Raw genomic sequence first — 21,834 nt, forward strand, 5'->3', positions numbered from 1 at the left:
TCGTCTTGGTTGAAGAATAAGTGACTCAGACGGTGAATTCGGTGTGTTTCGATGCCCTGTGAAATCGAGTTTTCCATGGTGGGGGCGGGGCAAATTTTCACCTACTTCCTTACATAAGCGGCTCACTCACCTCGCATCTCACCGAAAACATCTTCATCTCACCTCGTGGATGACCTCAGGTACACGTACACTCTCACCTTCACCTCCATCAACTCCTCGACACTCATCACATAAAACGGCACAATAGTCGAAAGCTGCAACGCAATTTATGAACACTCAAGCACGGACAACAATGCTTTCTGACATGCTACCTATCGCTACAATAGACCGCTTACATGACGCTGTGAACCAATAACAGTAATCCAGAGCCACAACTTCGCCATCGAGACACCATCGCCAAGCATCGTCCAGTTAACTATTCTCAGGCCATCTTCCGCCGCGGGAGTCCCACAGTATTTCCTAATTGTTCTTCTTCCCGCTGTCTTGGTAGCAGGCTGCTCCTAGTTGCTCTTCTTCCCCGCCTTCTTGCGGGTGGGCACAACCTTAAAGCCGGCGCCCTGGATGCCAGCGTCTCCAGTGGCAGCAGGAGGCTGCTCCTTATGGCCGCCCTTCTTGGCAACCTCGTTCCATCCGCTAGAAGAGCTACCCGTCTTACTGTCAACAGCGCCTTGCTTCTCAACAATGCCCTTGTCGGCAAGTCTCTTGCGGCGAACGAACTCCTCAGCAAAGTGCGCTCCATGCATCGTCTTAGAGTTAGCGTAAACGGCGTCTGCAATGATACCGTCCTCAAGGGGCAGTTCAACAAGGATGTCGGCAAAAGTGTCCACTAGACAGGATGTTAGCATTGAATTTCGCATCTGAATCGACTGGAAGACTCACCATCAACTCCATTAAGGCCGCGGGACAGCTCATGGTGGAGCCACTTGTTGAACTCGTCCATTGCAACATTGCCCTTAGCAGGAGCAGCCGCAGCCACCGTGACGACAGGCTTAGCCGCCGGCTTGGCGACGACCGGGACCGGCTTCACGCCAGTAGCACTGACAGATCTCGTCTGGGAGGCAGGTCCAGTAGGCACCTTGACCTTACCGCCGGCTCCAACGGTGGCCCAGCCGGGACCAGGAGCCGGGGCGGGCGTGCTGGGCTGTCCAAGGCCAGGAGCGGCATTGGGCTTGGTTGCAAGGTCGGCGTAACGCTTGCCGGCAGCAACAGTCGCTAGTCCTGTCTGGATGGCAACCTCCTTGGCCTTGAGCTTTCTGACTTCCTCCTCACGCTGAATATCGGCAAGAGTCTTCTGCTTGCTGGGGGTGCTGGTGCCCGGAGTAGGTTTGACAACGGCAGGCTTGGTCCAGGGGCTGGCGGCGGCCACTGGGGAGCCGTTACCCCAGGTGCTGGTGGTAGGCAGGCCGGTAGCAGCAACAATAGCCTTCTCGCGCTCTCTAAGAGCCGCAGCTTCTTGCTCGAGGACCACACGGCGGCGCTCGGCGGCAAGCTCCTCGGCCTTGGCAGCCTTGCGCGCTTCGGCTTCCTGGATCTCCTTCAGGCTAGGTCCCTTGCGACTCGCAACCTCCTTCGCCCAAGGAGCCAATGGTGGGGGCTCAGTAGCGGACCCAGTGTCAGGAGTTCCAGTCTGAGAACGGTTGTACTGCTCAGGCAGGTTGGAACGGACACGCTGGGCGGTGGGAGCCGGAAGAGGTGTTCCAGCCGCAGGCAAAGGGGGAGGAAACGGCATGGGAAGGCCAGCGGCGGCATTCTTCGCAGCTTCGGCAGCAGCCTGGGCTTGTTGGACCCGTTGAGTCAAAGAAAGCTGATGCTCCTCCTCCATGATCTCCTTCATGCCAGGGGCGGGTGACGACTTGTGCTGTTCGTTGCTAATAGCTTGGGCGATGGCCGGTGCGGACATATCTTGGGCAACATCCTCCTGGATGCTCTGGCTGGTCGTAGCTTCTTGAGACTGCTCGGAGTCGCGTTCGGCACGGATGTCCTCGAATTCCTTCAAGCGCTCGCGGAATCCCTCTTCGTCCTTTTCCAGCTGCTCAGTGCCAGGAAGGTGGTTCCGGAGGTTGCCCTCACTTGCGGGAGCGCCGACCGGCTGTTGAGTGAAAAGACCTGTAAGACTGGGCGGGACTTGAACGTTCGCAAGCATCTGGCGCTCGGAAGCGTTCAGTGTGGCAAGCTCCTCCTCACGAAAATGGTCGAGTCCGGAACCAACAGGGGGTTGTGTAGATCCCTGCTGGGCAGCTGAGTCAAAAAACCCAGACGTCGGTCCAGCCCCGCCTCCGATGGGCGGCTGCTGCGTGTGAGGACCAATCGGTGAGGACATGCTACCGAAGCTAGGCTGGCTCTGCAAGCTGTGAGCGCTGTGCTGATGGTGCAAGGAGCCTGGGACACCACCTGGGCCTTGACCTTGCAGTCGGGTGATAGCTTGCTGCCTCATCATAAAGTCTCGCTGTTGTGCCATTGCCTGCTGTTCCTCCTGCTTCCTGCGCTCCAGGTTGTTCTGCTCCTCCGCAGTCAAAGTTCTACCAAAGCTGGGGAAGACACCACTGAGGGGAGGAATGACGCCAGTGTTGCCGCCGCTGGGAGAGAACGGTCCGGCTTGAGACGGGGGGCCATGGGCGATGCCAATCTGGGGAACGAGGAAAGGCTCTCTAGAGTTTCCAATCCTGCGGATAAGTTGTCCAAGAGGCTCAAACTCAGGGTCCTCGACCTTCTTGACTCGCAGATCGGGGGTGAAGAAGTTGGCCTTGTACCAGTCGTTCATCTCCAGACCGCTGAAAGGGCCCTGAACCTGTGCTTGAGGGTCAAGGTAGACCCAGCGCATACGGTCAGGCATGACCATCTGGCGCACCGGAGTCGATCCGAATTCGCCTCCGGTGGATGCTCCGGGGGTGAATGCTTGGGGGTGACCGATGCCCGCAGCGCCAGGGTGGTCTGAACCTCCGAAACCACTGTGGGTTCGGGTTGGGTCAGAGGGGAACATTTCCTCAAAGACTCCTCCGCGGCCACTCCGCAGGGGGCTTCCAGTGTCCCTTGGCGCAACATTGAAATTGTTGCGACCGATTGCGCCGAGAGGATTGCTCTGTCGAAGGTCGGGCAACGAGTCACTCAAGTTCTCCTGCTCGTGTCCTTGCATTTGTGCTTGCATGGCAGCTGGAAAGAGAGAACCCAGCTTACTGCGACCGATCGTACCGGGGCCACCGAAGCCACCAGCACTAGCCGGGCCGAAGACGCCAGCTCCAATGCTCGACAACCCTGGAGACTGGAGATCAGTGCCCATGGGACTAAAGAGGGCATTGCCAAAAACGCCGCCGAAGCCGGCCCGCTCACGGTCGGGAGTACCTGTAGACAAAGGTACAGGCCAGCCTGAGGCGTAACCTCGGGGCCCAGCGCTGCTGGTCTGACTACGGTCGCTCCCGTCGAAAGCATGAGTCGGGAAGCCGCGCGACACAGTGCCGAAGCTAGAATTTTGTTCAGCGCCGACAGCCACACCGCCGTGATGCTTTTCGCCTGATCCTTCCTCCTGCGATTCGTTTCGGTCGGCCGGTGGGCTGCGATACGGATTCGTCTCCGACGGGCTCGCGGGCCCTGGCTCATTTTCCGCAGGGCGTCCCAGGTTCAGTCCAGACATGCCAAAGTCTCCCGTCGAACCTTTGACCGGTGTCTCAAACATCCCAATGTTGCTAGGGTTGGGCATTGGCGGGGGACTAGTGTCTTGAGCGCCTCCCAGTGCGGCGCTGCCTGACAGGTTGTCGTCTCCGCCGAAGGGGTCAGTGTCGGTCCGGGGCCGAGATCGCCAAGATCGGGTCGCTTCTGGGGTCGAAGCCTCGTTGGGCTTGTTTGCGGGGCTTTCGGTGCCCTCCTTGTTCATGAGGTTTGCAAAGCGACTTCCACCACGGTTGCCACCACCAATAGTCGAAGTTGGAGTCGGCAAAGCGAATTGGCCGAAACTACCCATGCCACCGCCGCCACCGCCACTAACAGCACCCCCAGCCGAAGGTGTCTGAGAAGATCCCCAGAGAGAACTGATATTGGCACCCATGGAAGGATTACCCGCCGTGTTGCTACGCGTCAGGTTTCCAAAGGGCGGCTTGCTCTGCGGCTGCGCAGCACCTTCATCCTCGCCTGGCTCCTGCTCCTTGACATCGTTATTCTTGCGACCAAACAGGAAAGACTGTTGGTCATCGCGAGCGAATCGTGTGGCACTCGGTGAAGCGAGGGGACCGCTGCCAAAAGGGTTGGAATCCGTCGTCTCTCGGCGCCGGGTTCCAGGTCTTGAGGCAGACGATGGTGACTGCAATCCGTATCCAGCGGCGCTGCCATGCGATAGAGAAGCCTTGCGCCCATTCGGTCCCGGTCCCTGGGTACCCTCCTTATTTTGGATAGGAGGCTTCAGAGTAGAGTTGACATCGGTCGCGAATGCCTGTCTCATATTAGTATCGTTTACCTGGTGACCTGCTCCCAGTGACCGACGCACCTCCTTCTCCTCTTCAGACATGCCGTTGACAGCAACGGGGTTACTGTCGCCCCGGTTGTTCCAACAGGCAGCAGGATCTTGCGAATTGTGATTATTGTTGGTTTTTCCCCAGCCTCGCGCAGCACTTCCGTTTGTGTGTCCCGGAGTCCATCCCGATTCAAACACGTTGGAAGCGTCTATTTCCGCCGCACCGTTCTTGTACACACCGACAATCGAGTCCTTCTGGTACTGTGAAGGGGGTGGATAGTCGTACGTCGCAGCGCCCGGTGTCTGAGGAACTGCGCCGGAATCGAGCGGTGTCGAGGAGTAGGCGTTTTCGGACGAGGCTGCGGGGTGGGATGGCTGGCCGGGAGTCGTCGAGGATCGTCGGAAGGTCAGGGTGCCGTTAACTCTACCGTCACGTCGAGTCCTGCTTAAGGTGTTAGTAGAAGCTCTCATTTATATCTTGACCGTGCCGTGCATCCTGATATCTGGCGACATTGCGACGACGTGGCGAGAGCCAATCGAGGTGGCGGCACATCAAGTCACCATCACCAATATCAGGCAAGCACCAACGTCGATTCTTGATACCAAAGCGCGAACAGGGAAAGGAGAAAATAGCAGGGTGGCGATGGGGGTTGGGCGAAACACGGAAAGTCACTAACCATTCCCCGCTGCCAGCTCCACGTCCGTCCTGTCGACCGCCTCTCGCGTCGCGGTTGGCGTTTTGGCCGGCGGCGGCCGAGGCGAAGCTTGATGGTAGATTCGAAGGCATGGTTAATTATGCGCAATGAAGGTATTTTGTGATGAGCAAGTGTTTGGGGGGTGCAAACAGCGCGCAGGGGTGGTGGTATTTTTTTGGTGGTTCGGTAGTTGCTGATCGATCTGTCGTGGACAAGTCACGAAAGAGATTCTGTAATTGAGTTGTGGGATAGTCGGCGCGCGACGGGCTGTAGATGATGATACACGTGAAGTGATGCGGGATGCAGGTAGCTGATATCAGGCTTGCTAAACGATGGATTGATCGAGATACCGAGAGGTCGGTTCGCGAGCGTATGCGGTTCGTCGTGCGAGGGTGGGTGAGGAGGGTGAGCTGTCTCGTCGAAAAAATCAAAGGTTTGAAAGGAAAATTGCCAGCTCGGAAGGACCCACGATGGTGTGGACCAGGGAGGAACTGTGGGGACAGGACAGCCGCTAAGCCCCCAAATGGAGTTGTCCGTGGTTTATCCGGTCCCGGCCACACGTTTTTCTGGATGGAAGTACCGGGGGAAGGAAGGTAAGAGCGGATGACGTTGAGACTTGGACTTGTGTATGAGGAAGGTACAGTTTATGTTAAAGTAGGCACATGCTACGCTGCTACTGCCTGTTTTCATGAAGGAATGCAATGCTCCTACTCGTCTTGTTGGCCTTGCCTCTCCGTCCTCTCCCGGTGCTTTCCCAGGCTGTGAGCCTCGTGCCCAGCACCTTCCCCCAATTGTCAGGCAGTAGCTACGGATACGCAGTAAGGCAGGCACCTAAACTGCAAGAGGGAATGACGATGGTTGCATCACGTGCGTCACACGTGACCCCACCCTGGGGCGTCCACACTGACGTTGGACGCAGGGCAAGAGCTCGGACAATTAAGGCAGGGCAGCCAGTCCTGTCCGACCTGGAGCCATCGGGCTTTGCTGCAGGGCTTGGGCTGGGATTAGCACCTGGATCGGATGCTAAAATCTGGCTAAACTTTTCAGGGGTCATCCCCTAGAGCTCACTGGTCTTTTACACTAAACCTGGCTGCCTATCTAAAGTAGCCCCTTGTGCTTTTTCAAGAGCTGTCGGGTGACGATCCATACGACGAGGACGGAGTATCTATCTTGCCAGTTGTTGACAATGACTTGAATAATAGACACGTATGCAGACGGCGAGCAAAAGAAACCACAACGCAATAAGCGAGGGAGAATAACGGAAACTCACCAAAAAAAGGAATGTCACTTAATAGAATCCAGTCCTTCCGGGTATCCGCATCTCATCCAACAACCTCTCACCTGTTCCCTCATGCTCATGCACTCACTCAGTCTCCACGCCGCCCGCCTCTTCATCTCATCTCATGTCTCGCGCCCAGCCAGTCTCACCTCACCACGACTCGCATCCCTAGCCCCCTCCATTAGCCTCATTGGACAAGACTGTTCGAACAAGCTCAAGGGAGAGTTTAAATGTTCTAGCCTGTTTCATGCGGCCAAACAGCATCGTAATGGCAGCCGTTTCCTGTGCAGGGGTGGAAGGAGGAGACGATCACACGCAAGAAAACGAGACGACGTTGATGTTGGTTCCCCCTCGTTCCTGCGATATGCTCACCTTCCTAGTGCGACGCGAACGTCATGCTCGTACGTTGAGACGACCTCATGGTGTTCTCATCAACCTCGACATTACTCGGTCGCTGCAAATAGATCCTGTGAACAGACCTTCTCACTAAAGCCAGCCATTATTGAGATTTTGTGAGAGAGCCCGCCCTAAACGACAATGCAACTCGCAAAACTGAGTCGCTGTGGGAAAATCATAGCTTCTTGCGAACGAGCAGCGCTATCCTGCCTTTCCCACGTGCTGCAGCTCCTACGCATGCCTTGTCATCTAAACTCCATTCTTATGAGAATTGGACAGTGATATTGATGTTTCCCACCATGCTGTATCGGCCGAGCCGGCTCCGACACGCTAGTGTGAGGTTGCCTGCCCAGTCATCTCAAACCTGGAAGCTCAGACAACTCCTTGATTTTAACTTCAGTCTTATCACGGGCACTTCCCCAGCGTTTCGTCTGCACGACATTACCGGTACTTGTTGAACGACATCTCATCATCTTCAACGACGGAAGACCAAAGGATAGGAACCGTTGACTCGCCACAGACGAGATGTCGCAGTCCGGATTGCTACACCAAGAATTTGCCGATCATGGCGCTCCTAAACGAATGTTCATTGCCTTCTTCAAAAGTCGACAAGTGAGATTTTGGGCCCTCTTTGGGGTCGGTCTCTATCTCATCCGGGCGTTCTTACTGGACTCATCCAGACCGAGCAAGGAGGACTACGCCGCCACGAATCCCTGGCGGGACCTCCCGACTGACTCGGCCGTCCATTCAACGCTCCGGGAGGTGCTTCTCATCAGCGACACGCTCCGAGACGGCATGCTCCCGACCTCGCTCCCAGATGATGACTACGATTCCTTCTCTGCCATGCTACATAACCTAGAGACCCGGCAAGATGTCACCTGGCTAGTCATCCAAGAGACCGGCGTCGACAGGACCATCATGGCCATTGCCAATCGTGGCGGACATCACAGTCCTATCCCAGAGGAGCCCCACGACTTACATGGGCGTGCCAAGAAGCTTCACGGCCACTGGTCGGCTCTTGCTGCAGCCAGCGACAAGCCAGACCGATGGGATGCCCGGTTCGATACCACTTGTCTCCCACCGCTGGCTGCCAGACAAGGCATCGCGTCCGGTCAAAAGGCAGGCTCCTCGAAGCTAGACTTGACTCCAGCGCAGAAAGCTGAGGCAGATGCCAAGTACAAGGCCTATCGCAAGCGCAGAGATCGCGCCGTGTCGTATCTCAGAGACCACCCCCCTAAGCCGATGGCTTGGGTGCCAGTCGAGACGACCCCGGAGAAGAGCCGCGACTTCTGGAAATCACTCTTCAGTGACGGCATTGTCAAGACCGGGCGTAATGTTGAGGGAGGGAAGCTGGCGAGCAACCCGGGGTTCAAGCCCGTCTACCGCGATCTTATCACTGAGCGAGTACCGTATGACTGGGTCGACCCGGATGAGCAGGCGAAGGAGTACACCGAGACGGATCACTTGAAGGAGATGGAGGCCTTTAGGGAAGAGTCCCGGATCAGGAAGGAGAGGACGGACAAGCAGGCGGCTTACCAGGAAGAACTCAGGGCTGAGGAGAGACGCAAGCGTGGAGAGAAAGAAGAGCTCTGATGACTTCACCGGTGAATAGAATCAATCTCAAGCCCTGTGTATCATGATATGGCAGCGTTGCAAGTAATAATCGAATGGCCGTTGATCTCTATCAGGTAGTCGCTAGTAGTTAATACAGTAGATAATTCGAGCCGATATTCCTATCCCCTCCCATACGCAGCAGCTCGCATCGGGTTACACAAGCCGTCCTCCCAGTACGCCACGGTCTCACTCCTCATCCAAGCCACAGCTTTCTCCAAAACAAACAAACTAATCACCACCGAACCACGGGCCCCGGACGTTGCTCATCCGCATCTTAGTAGCCCGAAAGAACGGCACCGATAGAAGCCAGAGCCGGAACAGCCTGAATGAAGAAGATGCGCGGGTTCGCCGTCGCACCACCATACGCGCCAGCCGCGACGATGCAGCCGAGGAAGAAGAGCTGGAGCTGGCGTCCAAACTCGGGGACGGGATGAGCGATACCCCAGACGAGGCCGGCGGACAGGAAGCCGTTGTAGAGCCCCTGGTTGGCGGCCAAGGCCTTTGTCTTCTCGGCAAAGTCGGCGGTGAGCCTGAAGGCCTTGCGGCCGCGGGGCGAGGTCCAGAGGAACATTTCCAAGACGAGGATGTAGCCGTGGAGGCCGGCCATGAGGCCTGCTGCCGTTGCGCCGATGAAGCCCATTGTTGGAATGATGTGGTCTTTGAGGAAGGTAAGGGTGTGCGTCTGGTGGCTGGTGAGGTGTTGTTGGAAGCTTGTTTGTGTGTGTGGGTGGATTGTTAGGGGAGGCTGAGACGGGGGAAGGGCGAGAACGAGCGGGGGTGGGGAAAGCGGCGTTATCGTCGGTGAGGACTGAGGGCTGATGATCGTCACTTGTCTCAGACAAATCTGGGCTACAATTGAGTTTTTATCCAAAAATCCTCGAATGGGCTGGGCCAAGACAATATCATGGAGAAATCAGCCGGCGGAACGGAAAAACAAAGATATCGTGAGGAATTTCAATTGCGCCTCGGCAACACCGAATACGAATTAGGGAGGTCGCGAGTCAGACGCCTCACTGTACATCCGTTACACCGAGGTTCACCGAAATCTGTGTGGGACGCCGAGAACCTCGCATTCGAGGTGACGTATTTACTACTCACTGCCTGCTCCATCTCCCAGGTGCTTTCGGTATGCATATCATCTTTTAAGAGATAGAATCTCATGTCATCAATACAATTGCAACCTTGTGTTACCTGATTGATACCTCCTCGTCCCCCAAGACAATACTTGCCCTTGGCCTATTGCCGATCTTCTCTCCTGCCTTGAGTTTCGAGCAGAGCCTCAAATCGCAAGCACCTTCCTGCTGTTTCTATCCAAGTTCTCCCTCGATGACTTCCAGTTTAGGTAATTAGGCCGTGATGATGAGATAGATAAGGTACCTCGCAATGGAAGGCACATGTTTACTGCACCTGCATTCCGACTTCAAGGACAGTCAAAATCCGTTTTGAGCAATTGACCAATCAAAATAGCCAAGTATTGGAACAAAAGCACGTGATCTGTGAGTACCGAAGGAACCATGGGAAGGGGCTCCTCTCTGCAGGGGAGGACAGGGGTACGTACAGGGATGGCGGCTTCCATCTTCCAGAGGTGTTCCTGCCGTGTGCTTTGATGCCCCGCCCAAGACGCGAAAACTAATTGCTTCTCGTCCCGTCGCGTCTCACTAATCAACGCCGTTGAAGTCACCACGATCCGCCGAGAATTGCTTGACGACATCCCGCTCGCACAAAATCTCATGAGTCAGATCTTCGGTCAGTCGTTACATGCACTTCGGCCACAACTCCAGTAGTGTCGACCTACGGTCGCTTTGCCTCACATGTCGACCAAATCGGCTTAGTCACTTCTCACGTCACACGTAAACCAATCTCACGATGCCTCCAATCAAGATGGAGGGCGTCAAGGCCGAGCGGCCGGATCACAACTTGCATGACCTGCCCATGAGCCCGGACACGGCTCTGCAGCATTCGGTAAGATGCTCAAATTCGTCGGCGTCCGCCGCTGCTCCAGCCTCGGCAACTGCTCAGCCCAACGCCCTTGTCCATTATATCAAGCCTGAGCCAGCTTCCATTACAGCCGTCAAGCAAGAGCAAGCTGAGCCCATTGTCAATTCCGCCATTCCAGCCAACGATGCTCCAGCTTCTATCGAAGAACGTGAGCAGCCTGCTCCTCAAGATGAAGTGCCCGATTTCCTAGAACAATGGGCAACAGAAACCTCCCCCCCATATCCTTGAACAAGGTGTCAAAATCGGCTTGGAGGTCCTCGAAAGTCTCAAGGTTCCCCTCAGCCTCACTGTTTCCCTCCCAGGCACGCAGGCTATGACATGGGTCAAGGCGATTGAAGACCTCAAGGCCCGCTCTCGGCCGTCCAAAACAATTGTTGGTGTCGTGGGCAACACAGGCGCTGGCAAGAGCTCTGTCATCAACGCCTTGCTCGATGAGGAGCGACTTTTACCGACCAACTGCTTGCGTGCTTACACCGCTTCTCCTACCGAAATCTCCTATAACGATTCTGAGAAACCCGAGGAGCTCTATCGCTCAGAGATAGAGTTCATCTCATCGAGGACTGGAAGAAGGAGCTCAAGACTCTATTCACCGATCTCCTCGACGACAGCGGCAACATTTCACACGAATGCGCCAACGAGGACAGCGAGGCTGGCATTGCCTACGCCAAGATCAAATCCGTTTACCCCAACAAAACAAAAGAGATGATCGCCCAAAGCGACCCTGACCGATTGGCCAGCGAGCCTGCTGTCGCCCGTGTTCTTGGCAGCGTCAAGAAGCTGAGGGCACCCACGGCCAAAGACTTGTATGCAAGCATGCAACGTTATGTGGACAGCAAAGAGAAGAACCCGCACAAGAAGGACGTCCCCATGGAATTTTGGCCCCTGATTAAGGTCGTCCGGATATTCACCAAGGCAAATGCCCTGTCCACTGGTGCCGTCATTGTAGACCTTCCCGGTGTCCAGGACTCCAACGCAGCTCGTGCCGCTGTGGCACAGAACTACATGAAGGCATGCACCGGTCTTTGGATCGTGGCTCCGATCAACAGAGCCGTCGACGACAAGACAGCCAAATCACTGCTGGGTGACTCGTTCAAGCGCTAGCTCAAGTATGATGGCATTTACTCAGCTGTTACATTCATCTGCTCCAGAACCGACGACATTTCAGTGACTGAGGCTGCCGAAAGTCTCGATATCGAATCTGACATCTCTGCCTCTTGGTCAAAGATCGAGAAGCTACGCGGTGAACTTAGAGAACGCAAGAAAATGCTCAATGACGCCAGGGAGGAGAAGTCGGACCTCGTTGACGGCCTCGAGCAAATCGACACGCTTTGGGATAAGTGGGACGACCTCTTCAGTAAACACGCGGATGGGCAGACCGTCTTTGCCCCCTCAGAGAGCAGAAAACGCAAACGTGGAGCCACTTCGTCCAAGAGTCGGAAACGCAAATCGTCTTATTCCAGTAGCAGTGAGTCAGATGATGAGGACTACAACTCGGATAGTGATGAGGAAAACAACCCCGACAACCAGAACCGGCATCCTTTGACGGAGGTTAAGATCCAGGAGAAGCTAGCTGATCTCAAGAACCAGAAGAAGGAAATTCGCCAGAGGCGCAAGGAGGTGGATGCTACGCTGTCCAACATTCGGCAGGAGATCAAGAACATTCAGGCAGAGGAAGAGCGGCTGCTTGGAGCAGCCAAGGCGGTATGTATCCAGGGCAGAAATACCTACTCAAAGGGTGCCATTCAGCGTGACTTTGCCATGGGTATCAAGGAGGAAGTCAATTGAACTCTCAACTGGTTGAACGCAGGCTAATTTGTGTAGGCTGGATCAAGAGGCTGCAATCGAGGAAGATGAAGACACATTCAATCCCGATGAGGACATCCGTGATTACGACAAGGTCGCTCGGAACCTGCCCGTCTTCTGCGTGAGCAGCCGCGCTTACCAGAAGATGCGGGGACGGTTGCAGAAGGATGATTTCAACAACGATGGTTTCCGAGATGTCAACGAAACAGAGGTTCCTCAACTCCAGCAGCACGCCAAGAAGCTCACTGAAGGCGGCCGCGCTGCTAGTGGTCGTCGTTTCCTAACCGAACTCAGACAACTGCTCAACTCAATGAAAATGTGGGCTGCCAACGATGGATCGCGGTCTCACTTGAGTCGACGAGAGTTGCAGAGTGAGGGGACCCGTGTGCGTGTGCAGCTTGCTACCCTAGACAAGGTGATTTGCGCTCATCTTCCTCTAAATGCCAATGGCTAACACCCAACAGGACTTTGCTAAAGCAGTTGATGACTGCATCGCATCCGTGAAAGACGCGCTCTCGGAGAGCATCTACGACTACTTTGACTTGTCGATTCCGATGGCAACCAGTGCGGCTGGCCCTATAGCATCTGGCTGGGGTGCTCATCGCAGCGAGGGTGGGATGTTTTGGGCCACCTACAAGGCAACCTGCCGCCGGGCGGGAGTCTGCACCGGCGCGTCTGGTCCTCGCGACTTCAACGCAGAGCTGCTCGAGCCAATTTCTCGCCAGCTAGCGAGTGGCTGGGAGCGAGCTTTCCAACGTCGACTGCCATCGGCCTTTGAGGGCTTCGCTATGAACGCTCGTCTTCTACTCGAGGCCTTTCACGGCAGCGTCATTGCACGATCTCAAGAGCTAGGTGCCGATTACAACGGCATCAACATGCTGAGTACGCAATTGCGAGCTCACACCGCCCGGCTCCGGGAGATCCCTGGGACACTTCACACCGTCGTTCAAGAGTTGCAGCGTGAGGCTAGCCGCGGTTTTCATCCTGTCGTTCAACAGGAGATGCAACCGGCTTATGATATTTGTATCGCGGAGTCAGGTAAGCTAGACAGATTATCTCTGCTTGTTCCGCAAGCCCACCCAACTAACTATTGCTAGGCCCTGGTTCCTACGCACGCATGAAATACCAAATGGTCAGCCACGTCGAGACCTCCCGCGATACCATGTTCCGCCGCTCCACTGATAGCGTCAAGGAGCAGCTTGAGGGCCTATGTCGACGACTCCAGGACGAATTGACCACGCAAGTCCAGGATATCTACAGCTTGCTTGCTCGTGACTACTTGCATGTTCTCATTGGCGTCGACAAAGACCCCAAGCCCACCGGCCTTCCTCGTGCTGAGCGACTGCTGCGGGCAGAGATGTACCATAAGCTGGAGCAGACCGCTAAACGTTTCGCCAGGCCTGGTCTGGGCACGATCGAAGACCCCGCAAACATTCCCGGCGGGGGCGATGGTGACGACCCGTTTGCGGACTCGGCTATAGCTGATATGGACGATCTCTTATTAGCCCAGCTTTGCGGTGATACCGTCGAGGGTGTTGATGGCCAAGACGCGATTAATAGTGAGCCTCACGCCTGCTTTTACAGCTGCGCTGTGATTTGCGCTATCTTTCTAAGGGAAAAGCGACGGCGAACCTGGGACTTTTCTACCTGCCTTGCATTATAGAGCCTTCAGGCATGGACGCATGGTATTGCTTCTGGCTTCTACGTGATATAAAATGGCGTCTGTAGCGTGGGAAGGATACGAGGATAGGAGTTTCAAGATCCAGTTACTCAGATATCCAACAATGATTACTTGCTTTGACGACAACGTCAACCCGATTAGCCTTTGTAAGAAGTGCCGAGATCGGATTGTCTTTATTGATCATTCTTGGCGTGCCACCTAGTTTTTGTGTCTCTCAAATATTTACGTAAGGATGTGGAAAGTTCCACAGCCCCAACAGCGAACACTCCTATTCTGAGCCTTTCATCAATCAAAACGATGGATATGCAACCTCAACTACAATCCATCACAATTTCCATGTGGCTATAAGCCTTGGCAGAAAGAATCCGTTTAGAGAATCTGCAAATCATACCCCATTAGCTCGTTCATCGTCAAACAGTAGATTAATCAAGAAAGCTCACCTCGCAAACACCCCACTTGCCCAACCCAGAACATCCGCAAGAAGTACTGCCCTGGCAAGGCGCGGCGTTCCAGCTTCCCTTGGCGTCGCCGTTGCAGACGCACCAGGAGCCGGCGATGACGCTGTTGCAGCCGCAGGAGGAGGTGGCGGCGCAGGAGCAGAGAACGTTGACGGGGGCTCGCTCTTCGAGAGCGTCGACGTTGAAGTCCGTGTTGGCGTCGGCGACGGGGGATGCGAGGGCCATGGTGGCGAGGGAAGTGAGGAGGAGGGCGGTGAAGCGCATTTTGGTGGTTTGAAAGAGGTTGGATTTGGGAGTTATGGGTTTGGTTGAAGGGTGAATGTGAAGATGGTGGTTGACCTTGTGAATTGAACGGTCCGTTGACAGACTGACTGGCTCTTCTTATACATCTCGATATGTTGCCATCAGTTACCGAGATGTTGTCATCTTTCACATTGTCTGAACATCCGTTGAAGGATGCGCTTCCAAGTGGAACCAAAGGATGCAAATCCCCAGAATCAGAGCAAAAGCTGGTGCCTAGATAGTCCTTGACAGAATATGGGTATGCAATCATAGTTTGGCCCGGTTTAAAGCCAGAACTCAAGGGTTGTTGTCAAATTGTGGACTACGGGTAAGGGATAGGAGACCACAAATCTCAACACGTGGGGTGATGCTGAGAGGTTCCATAGTAAGCTGATAGACGGCCTCGTGGGGTCGGATGCAACGCAATTACGGTACGGGAGGAGTAGATCAACACTGCCTCTTCGTAAAATCGTTCGTTCTTCCTCTATAACATCTAGAAACATCTCCACAAGCACCGATATCCGATTACAGAGTGCTGAGAGTGTATGAAGGATTCACAAGAAATATGAAATCCGACAGCCGGCGGTGGTTTCTCACACATGACAAGCCATGCAATGATAATCCGATGCTCACATTGCCTTGTGCTGTAAGTTGATCAGACTACTGACGCGCGTTCCCTGACAGCCATTATATTGAAAGGATTCTAGCCTTGTAAGCTGTAAGCATGGATGGGCTTCAGGTCTAGGAGAGCAAATGAAGTATTCTGGATCTAGTTCATTCTTAGGTCGTATTAGGTAGTAGTAAGAAGGCAGGAAAATTGACTTTCCCCACGGTCTAACACGATATGCTTGAACATCGAAAGACCTGAAGCAGGGAGGCTCAGCCTGAGCATGCGGCCTGCCCTCATATGGACTTTGGAAGATTATGCATCCATCGTCGTAAATATGTCCTTACGTATGGCGTTGTTACTTGGGACCGCCAAGACATTCAGTAGGTAGGTATCTAGTCTCTGATCTAGTCTCTGCTGTCCGTCGGGCTGTGGCGTTCCATTATAAAAAAGTCCGAGTAGGACTATAGGATGGCAGTGGGCCCCAGCGGGGGTATCCCGAGCCTTCTAGTGATTGGGACCTTGATATTTAGTCCCTTTTTGGTTTACATGTCATAGGCTTATGAGTTTCAAAATTGGAGTCAATGCATATATGAGAAAAGATTCGCAGCGGTTTATGCTCCGGGATCCTTGCTAGTCAGCGGCTTATGAAAAAGCCGAGTCTGTCGAGACCAAGCCTCTGTTGTCTTTGTCTTGCCGAGGTACATTGCAGGGGCGGGCATTGTAGTGCTCGAGATTTGGACAAGGTAATCAAAACGGTCAACTCAATTCTTTTAAAACTTTTCTTTTCATTACCTTATGCATCCTCTTCGTACCCAGTGCCCTGTAATATGGGCACTCGCTCTCCAATTACCTCCTATACCAAGCGCATCCAGTCATTCTGATAACCTTAGTCTTCGTTTTCGTCTTCTTCATTTGTACACACCATACTCTCAAAGTCATATCTCAAATCTGGCAACCCAAGCCCCTCGGAGTCTAGCTCATGTCCATCCGCTTCAAGGTAAACATAATCATCAATATCTACCGAAATCTTGCCAAAGTTGTCAAGATCTTCCACCTGGCTGTCATCTCCAGATGGCTCGGAGGGGTCAGAGTACTCGGACAAATCGTAGTAGTAATCAGCTCCACACATGCTCGTATAATCTTCGCAGAGCTCATGATCGAGCGTGAAAATTGGACCATCGCCAAAGAAAAACCCACGAGCTGCATTTTGAGGGGCAGAGTTGTCGGAGGGATTTGCAGGGGAGTTGAAGGAGTTGAAAGGACACGAAGCATCGTTGCAGAAATCACTTCGACCTGGAAGGTTCTCAATGTCGAGATTGTCTGGTACAGTTGTGGTAGTGCTTGGAGGTTGCCACTCTCTGAGAGGGGTAGATGTTACATAAGAGCCGCGAGAGATCATGTGAAGGGTAGCTAGAACCGTGGCTCTTCCAAAGTTTGCCTCTGAAAGATTGGCCAAGGTTCTCAAAGTTTGCCTTTGTTCTTCATTGAGCTCGGACATTAGGTAAGAAGAATTCGTGTTGCTTCTGTCCATTGTGTCTTGGTTTTGTGACTTGTAAGACGGGGAAGCAAGTCTAGGTTTGCGGTTCCTGTACTGCTTAGTGCTATTTGTAAGTTCCTGCGGGACAGACTGGTTCTGTTGGCAATTGATGTGTGATAGATGGGGTTGATGACTTTTTGAAAACGAGAACAGGACCACGCGATCAGTGTAGTTAAGTACGATAAGTAACCGGGCACTCAGATGCTTCAGTCATGGCTTCATTGTTTTTGAACGGTTCTGCTAGAAAGACTTCCCAAGACCAGCAAGTATCAGTGAACAGAAACGGATAGCAACTCACTCCGATAAATTCGAAAAGCATGATGAAACTGATGTTGAATTTTACCATTGTTGGCAACTTTAAAGTTCTTAACCCGACTAAGAGCAGGCCCTCAACTATGAGGGATACCGGTCGAGTCTAAAGAGTTCAAAGACTTCATTGGAGTGCCACCGTCACGGCTTTCCCGGAGCACCGAGCTGTGGTGGGGCCGATCCTAGGCACGGATCCCCACGGCACCAGTAGGGTAGAGAGAAGGTTTAGTGCGACAGAAATAAGTCAGCGATTTCCCTCCTACAAACTTGAACTAAATGATTGGAGAACCAGGTTGAGAACCAGGTTGAAAGCTTTGAGTTAAGAGACAATTTGCTCAGCATGCCGCCTTCTAGGTCTGCTTCCCTCGGGGAAGACAACGGCTCTTCAATGAGTGAGCAAGAACGAAAGTAGGTGGGCTTAGCCAACTCCAGCGGCCCAATCCCCCCAACCAAAACCGCTGACGAGGGGTTGCATCTATCTTAGACGACTGCGCAACCGTCTTTCACAGCAGGCCTTCCGTCGCAGACAAGCGGAGCGCATGAGAGAGTTGAGTAGCAGAGTCAATACCGATCAGAAGTCCGACAATTTGAGAATCGAAGAGCTTCAGCGCGAGAATAGGCAGCTGCGGGCGCAACTGGTCGATGTTCAGGCGAGGATGTCGCGGCTGCTGGCCAATATACAGGGGTTGAGCGACTCTGTATCCAAGACTTTGAATGACACAGGTTCTCAAGGGGATGTAGAGGTTGAAGAGACAGAAGACTCGTCATTACAGCTATCAACATACGACCACAAGCAGGCTTATGGAGGGCCCGTTTTCCCGGGACCATCTATGCAGCTGGAACCTTTTAACACATCATCGCTAAACTTTGATCCGCCGCTGGCCCATCAATCTGAACCAGGTATGCCGTGCAAGATCTTGAGCTTCGTCGAGTGGAAACTAATGGTGTTGTAGGTCAGGCCGAAGATGCATTCTTATCATCGGAACTCATCAACGTCGCCGGAACTAGCCCCTTCTATGCACAGATCCCGAATATCTGGAGCTTTGAGTACCAAACTGGGATAGAACCATATCGGACTGCCATGGCTGCAACTCAAGAGTCCAGTATGGCGCTGAGGAGGGACATGCCCGTATCAAATTCGCCGTTTTCGGACCACATCAAGCTCCTTCAGCATCTTTTGAAAAGCAAGCTGGCGGCAAATGGGTTCATTCCAGACAGCCAACCATCGATGCAAAGGTGAGAAGACCACATGTCACGAGGAGGCAAAACTGACAAGTATTCCCAGCATATATCAACCAGTTCTCATGGTCCTGTCCATGTTCAACAGTATGACGCGACCCGATGTCATGGCATGGTACGCCAAAACGCGCTTCTTCCACATCATCGAGCTCACAGCCTGGCAACTCTACCCCTCGCCTGCGACCTTCCAAAAATTGCACCAGCGATATCGGCCAACCGACACGCAACTGAAGCATCCGCATCCGCGCGTGATAGACTGGATACCCTTCCCCTCGATCCGGGACCGATTAATAGAGCTTCACGCCGCCAACCCTCTCATCGACCAAATCTTCTGCGACGCCGTCACGGGATACGTGGTGGAAACGGTCATGTCTGAGCTGATAAGCGACGCGCCACAGCTTATGGTTTACGTCCGGGTGACGGACCTTATCGCAGCCATGTCTTCCGGTGCCGGCAACAACTCCGAGGATCCCCCCGCCAGTCTTCCTGCTCCGGATATCACCACTCTCTTCTCGTCTCCGTCCCATGCTCGTGCCGCATTCAAGCAATTGAACATGGATAAAGGTGCATCGTACTACAAGATCGACCCAGCTTTTTACGCAAAGTACCCAGAACTATACGACCAGTCAAACGACCTCACGGCCAACGGGGTACCGCTCAAGCCAAGATCGCAAAAGGTTCTCACGTACCCCAAACCCCTCGACGACTCCATGGTCGAGACCTACCGGAGTTTCATAGACTTCTCCATGGATGCCACCAGCACGATCTCCTCGACTACGGCTCCGTAATGCGTGTCTTGGGCCACATCTTCCCCGCGCATTGCGTACTGCATGGTCAACCAAAACATTTCATGCTTTTCCCGAACACCGGAACCCCGGACTGTCAACCCGCACCTATCCGCTGTCACGCCGTGTGTAGCCGTCAACTTTTGCAGGCAATTTCGAGGACCAAGACATCCGTAGTTTCGGGAAAGTCTGATAACGCTTTTTTTTTTGTTGAGCACCGACCCACCGTGATCGCACTGACTATCGTCGCACTGACTAACGTTCCAATTACTAACGCTCGGATTTTGTCATCGTCTGAAAGCTTCGGTGGGCTTTTCGGTGGGGATGGGAATTCTATATAGAATTCCCGGCACACTGGACTAGATTCTCGTGATTCCAGTGACTCATTCTATTCTCTACTTGTTATTCGTCTCATCGCCTACGTAGAGCCAGACATGCCTTCACAATTTCCCGACCCTACGGCGACTCCCCGCTACAGCTTCCTGGACGATTACAGCGAAGGAGCTCATCCAGCACTCCTCAAAGCCATCCTCGCCGGCAACACATCTCAAGAGGCCGGATACGGCGGCGACTCATACTGTGACCTTGCCAGGCAACGGATACGTCGACACCTAGGTCGCGATGATGTTGGAATCTTCTTCGTGCCTAGCGGGACATCAGCCAACGCCATCTCCATCGCGGCATGTCTAAGACCTCACGAAGCTGCAATTGCCGCGAGCTCGGGACATATTGTCACAAGAGAGACTGGTGCCGTGGAAGCCAGCGGGCACAAGATCATAAACGTTGCGCCTGTCAATGGCAAGTTGACGCCTCAGAGCATCCAACGCGCGGTGGATGAGAACTGGCACTTCCCCCACATGGCGAAGCCGAGGCTGGTGTATATCTCCAATGCGACGGAGATTGGAACGATATACAAGAGAGACGAGCTTGCTGCCATCAAGCAAGTCTGCGAACAAAATCAGCTCATTCTCTTCCTCGACGGCGCACGTATCGGGACTGCGTTGGCCTCAAAATCAAACGACATGACGCTCCAGGATATTCTGGAGCTGACAGACATCTTCTGGATCGGAGGCACAAAGAACGGAGCATTGCTCGGAGAAGCCGTGGTCGTAAAGGACGCTCGTCTAGCAACCGAGTTTGAGTTCTACGTCAAGCAGCACGGCTCCCTGCTAGCCAAGAGCAGAATCATGGGCGCGCAGTTTGCTGAACTATTCAGAGAGGATCTATACTCTGATCTCGCACGATTAGCCAATTACTGCGCCGAGACATTGTCGAGTGGTATCGCGACGGCCGGGTTCTCGGTTCACGCCGTGACGGAGACAAACCAGGTGTTTGCGGTGCTCCCAATGAGCTTGATCAAGGTTCTGCAGGGGCACTTCATCTTCTATGTATGGGAGAAGCGTGGGGACGATGAGGCTGTGGTGAGATTGCTCACGACGTGGGCGACGGAAGCAACAGAGGTTGAGAAGTTTGTTGGTCTGGTTCAGGGCTGGTCCACTGGAGCTGCCGAAAGTCGAATTTAATATTTCAAAAGATAAATAATGCCAATTAGGACACAAATTACTTTAGCGTTTCAATCGCCTTTTCGACATCGGGAATCTCAGAGGCAGTCGTTGCTGGACCACCCCACGTCACCTTACCCTTCCCATCAACAGCCCACGCACCGGAAGTCTGCCACCTATTGCCGCTCTCTGTAGGCCTATTGGCGATTCCCTCTTCTCGGGAGAGCTTGAACACATCCGAAAGTGCCCAAGGACTGAGTACATGCCAGAAACTCGATACACCGAGTCCCCATGTGGCGTAAATGTTGCGTTCTTCGTTGGCGATGACTTGAACCGGGTTCTTATCGCCGGGGCCACCGACTTCGGACAGCCATTTCTGCGTGTGCGAATCTGAAGAGTGAGAGACGGCGATGAAGGTAATTTCGGGATGCCTGGAAGCTGCATCGCGAAGGGTGAGGAATGTCTTCTCGGCGACTAATTCATCAGTTATGTGAGTGTCACTGGTGGTCCGACAGAAGCAAAGCCCATCATCTGAGGTCTTGACTTACATGGGCATCCACAGTGCCGCAGGAAAGCGATTACAGCGGGTTTGCCACCATCCCTGGGAAACGCGAGTTGGTCGGTGCTTGGAGCCGCGACTCCCGCTTTTGGTGGGCTGGACAGGGTCAACGATGTTGGGGACATCCATGACGCGAGCTCCTGCATGAAAGACATGATGTCGTGTGAGTTCTGTGAGTACAGACGTGGCGACAGGGGCGAGGTTGTTGTGATTACGTCTAAAGCTCAAGGACAAAAGACTGCAACGTCAATGTCGCTGTTGGGCGGACCTTGACGTGAACGACGATAGCGCTACTCCATCACGTCATGGTTTGTCATCACTTAATACCATTCAGAGTTGATACTAGGCCGATGCTTGCGCCGGCCGGAGTGGAGTACGCGGTCTGTCTAGGCCGAGTCCGTGGATGATTTTATGCACAGCGGTCTTTTTAAACGCTCAAGATGAACACATTGCAATGGTAACGAAGACTCAGTATATGGGGTCAATTCTACTAAGGTAGACCCGCGTTGTTCTAAAAAACCATGTTTGATGTAGGCACACAACCAAAAACAGGTAGTCATCCCACACTCCATCAATGTGAGAAACAGCTAAACCCCATCCTGCTTCGGTGCAAAACAAATAATTCAAAATCCTTGGCAGGTCGACG

General features: G+C 53.7%; 8 protein-coding genes across 8 annotated transcripts; 4 read left to right on the forward strand and 4 right to left on the reverse strand.

The window, feature by feature from the left end:
• Nucleotides 1–212: 212 nt before the first annotated feature.
• BDP55DRAFT_669768 (GYF domain-containing protein) lies at nt 213–5,556 on the reverse strand. Its single transcript, XM_060575325.1, has 4 exons — nt 5,119–5,556; nt 4,475–4,883; nt 880–4,420; nt 213–826 (listed from the first exon to the last, which is right to left on the reverse strand). The coding sequence occupies exons 1-4, from the start codon at nt 5,226–5,228 to the stop codon at nt 501–503; spliced, it is 4,386 nt and encodes a 1,461-aa protein (XP_060427640.1). The 5' UTR covers nt 5,229–5,556; the 3' UTR covers nt 213–500.
• A 20-nt stretch (nt 5,557–5,576) lies between these two features.
• BDP55DRAFT_220339 (uncharacterized protein) lies at nt 5,577–6,342 on the forward strand. Its single transcript, XM_060566072.1, has one exon. It carries the CDS (start codon nt 5,838–5,840, stop codon nt 6,195–6,197), a length of 360 nt encoding a protein of 119 aa, XP_060427641.1. The 5' UTR covers nt 5,577–5,837; the 3' UTR covers nt 6,198–6,342.
• Nucleotides 6,343–6,979: 637 nt separating this feature from the next.
• Nucleotides 6,980–8,444, forward strand: BDP55DRAFT_669772 (uncharacterized protein). The gene has a single exon (XM_060575326.1). It carries the CDS (start codon nt 7,337–7,339, stop codon nt 8,402–8,404), a length of 1,068 nt encoding a protein of 355 aa, XP_060427642.1. The 5' UTR covers nt 6,980–7,336; the 3' UTR covers nt 8,405–8,444.
• Nucleotides 8,445–9,365, reverse strand: BDP55DRAFT_669773 (uncharacterized protein). Its single transcript, XM_060575327.1, has one exon. It carries the CDS (start codon nt 9,063–9,065, stop codon nt 8,700–8,702), a length of 366 nt encoding a protein of 121 aa, XP_060427643.1. The 5' UTR covers nt 9,066–9,365; the 3' UTR covers nt 8,445–8,699.
• A 926-nt stretch (nt 9,366–10,291) lies between these two features.
• On the forward strand, nt 10,292–15,099 carry BDP55DRAFT_705471 (uncharacterized protein; the record flags this gene model as incomplete). Its single annotated transcript, XM_060578035.1, has 8 exons — nt 10,292–10,597; nt 10,629–10,966; nt 11,032–11,504; nt 11,550–12,199; nt 12,231–12,611; nt 12,691–13,264; nt 13,324–13,743; nt 14,139–15,099. 8 exons carry the CDS (start codon nt 10,292–10,294, stop codon nt 14,675–14,677), a joined length of 3,681 nt encoding a protein of 1,226 aa, XP_060427644.1. The 3' UTR covers nt 14,678–15,099.
• A 1,044-nt stretch (nt 15,100–16,143) lies between these two features.
• BDP55DRAFT_730440 (uncharacterized protein) lies at nt 16,144–16,788 on the reverse strand (the record flags this gene model as incomplete). Its single annotated transcript, XM_060579688.1, has 1 exon — nt 16,144–16,788. The coding sequence occupies one exon, from the start codon at nt 16,786–16,788 to the stop codon at nt 16,144–16,146; it is 645 nt and encodes a 214-aa protein (XP_060427645.1).
• A 218-nt stretch (nt 16,789–17,006) lies between these two features.
• On the forward strand, nt 17,007–20,650 carry BDP55DRAFT_695340 (pyridoxal phosphate-dependent transferase; the record flags this gene model as incomplete). The annotated part of the gene is made up of 6 exons (XM_060577456.1): nt 17,007–17,060; nt 17,526–18,003; nt 18,057–18,339; nt 18,389–19,126; nt 19,429–19,433; nt 19,554–20,650. The coding sequence occupies 6 exons, from the start codon at nt 17,007–17,009 to the stop codon at nt 20,648–20,650; spliced, it is 2,655 nt and encodes an 884-aa protein (XP_060427646.1).
• Nucleotides 20,651–20,687: 37 nt separating this feature from the next.
• On the reverse strand, nt 20,688–21,343 carry BDP55DRAFT_556113 (uncharacterized protein; the record flags this gene model as incomplete). Its single annotated transcript, XM_060569557.1, has 2 exons — nt 20,688–21,103; nt 21,178–21,343. 2 exons carry the CDS (start codon nt 21,341–21,343, stop codon nt 20,688–20,690), a joined length of 582 nt encoding a protein of 193 aa, XP_060427647.1.
• Nucleotides 21,344–21,834: the final 491 nt, after the last annotated feature.

This window comes from Colletotrichum godetiae, assembly GCF_030913485.1.
Source record: "Colletotrichum godetiae strain CBS 193.32 chromosome Unknown BDP55scaffold_30, whole genome shotgun sequence".
In the NCBI taxonomy this organism is placed as follows: domain Eukaryota; kingdom Fungi; phylum Ascomycota; class Sordariomycetes; order Glomerellales; family Glomerellaceae; genus Colletotrichum; species Colletotrichum godetiae.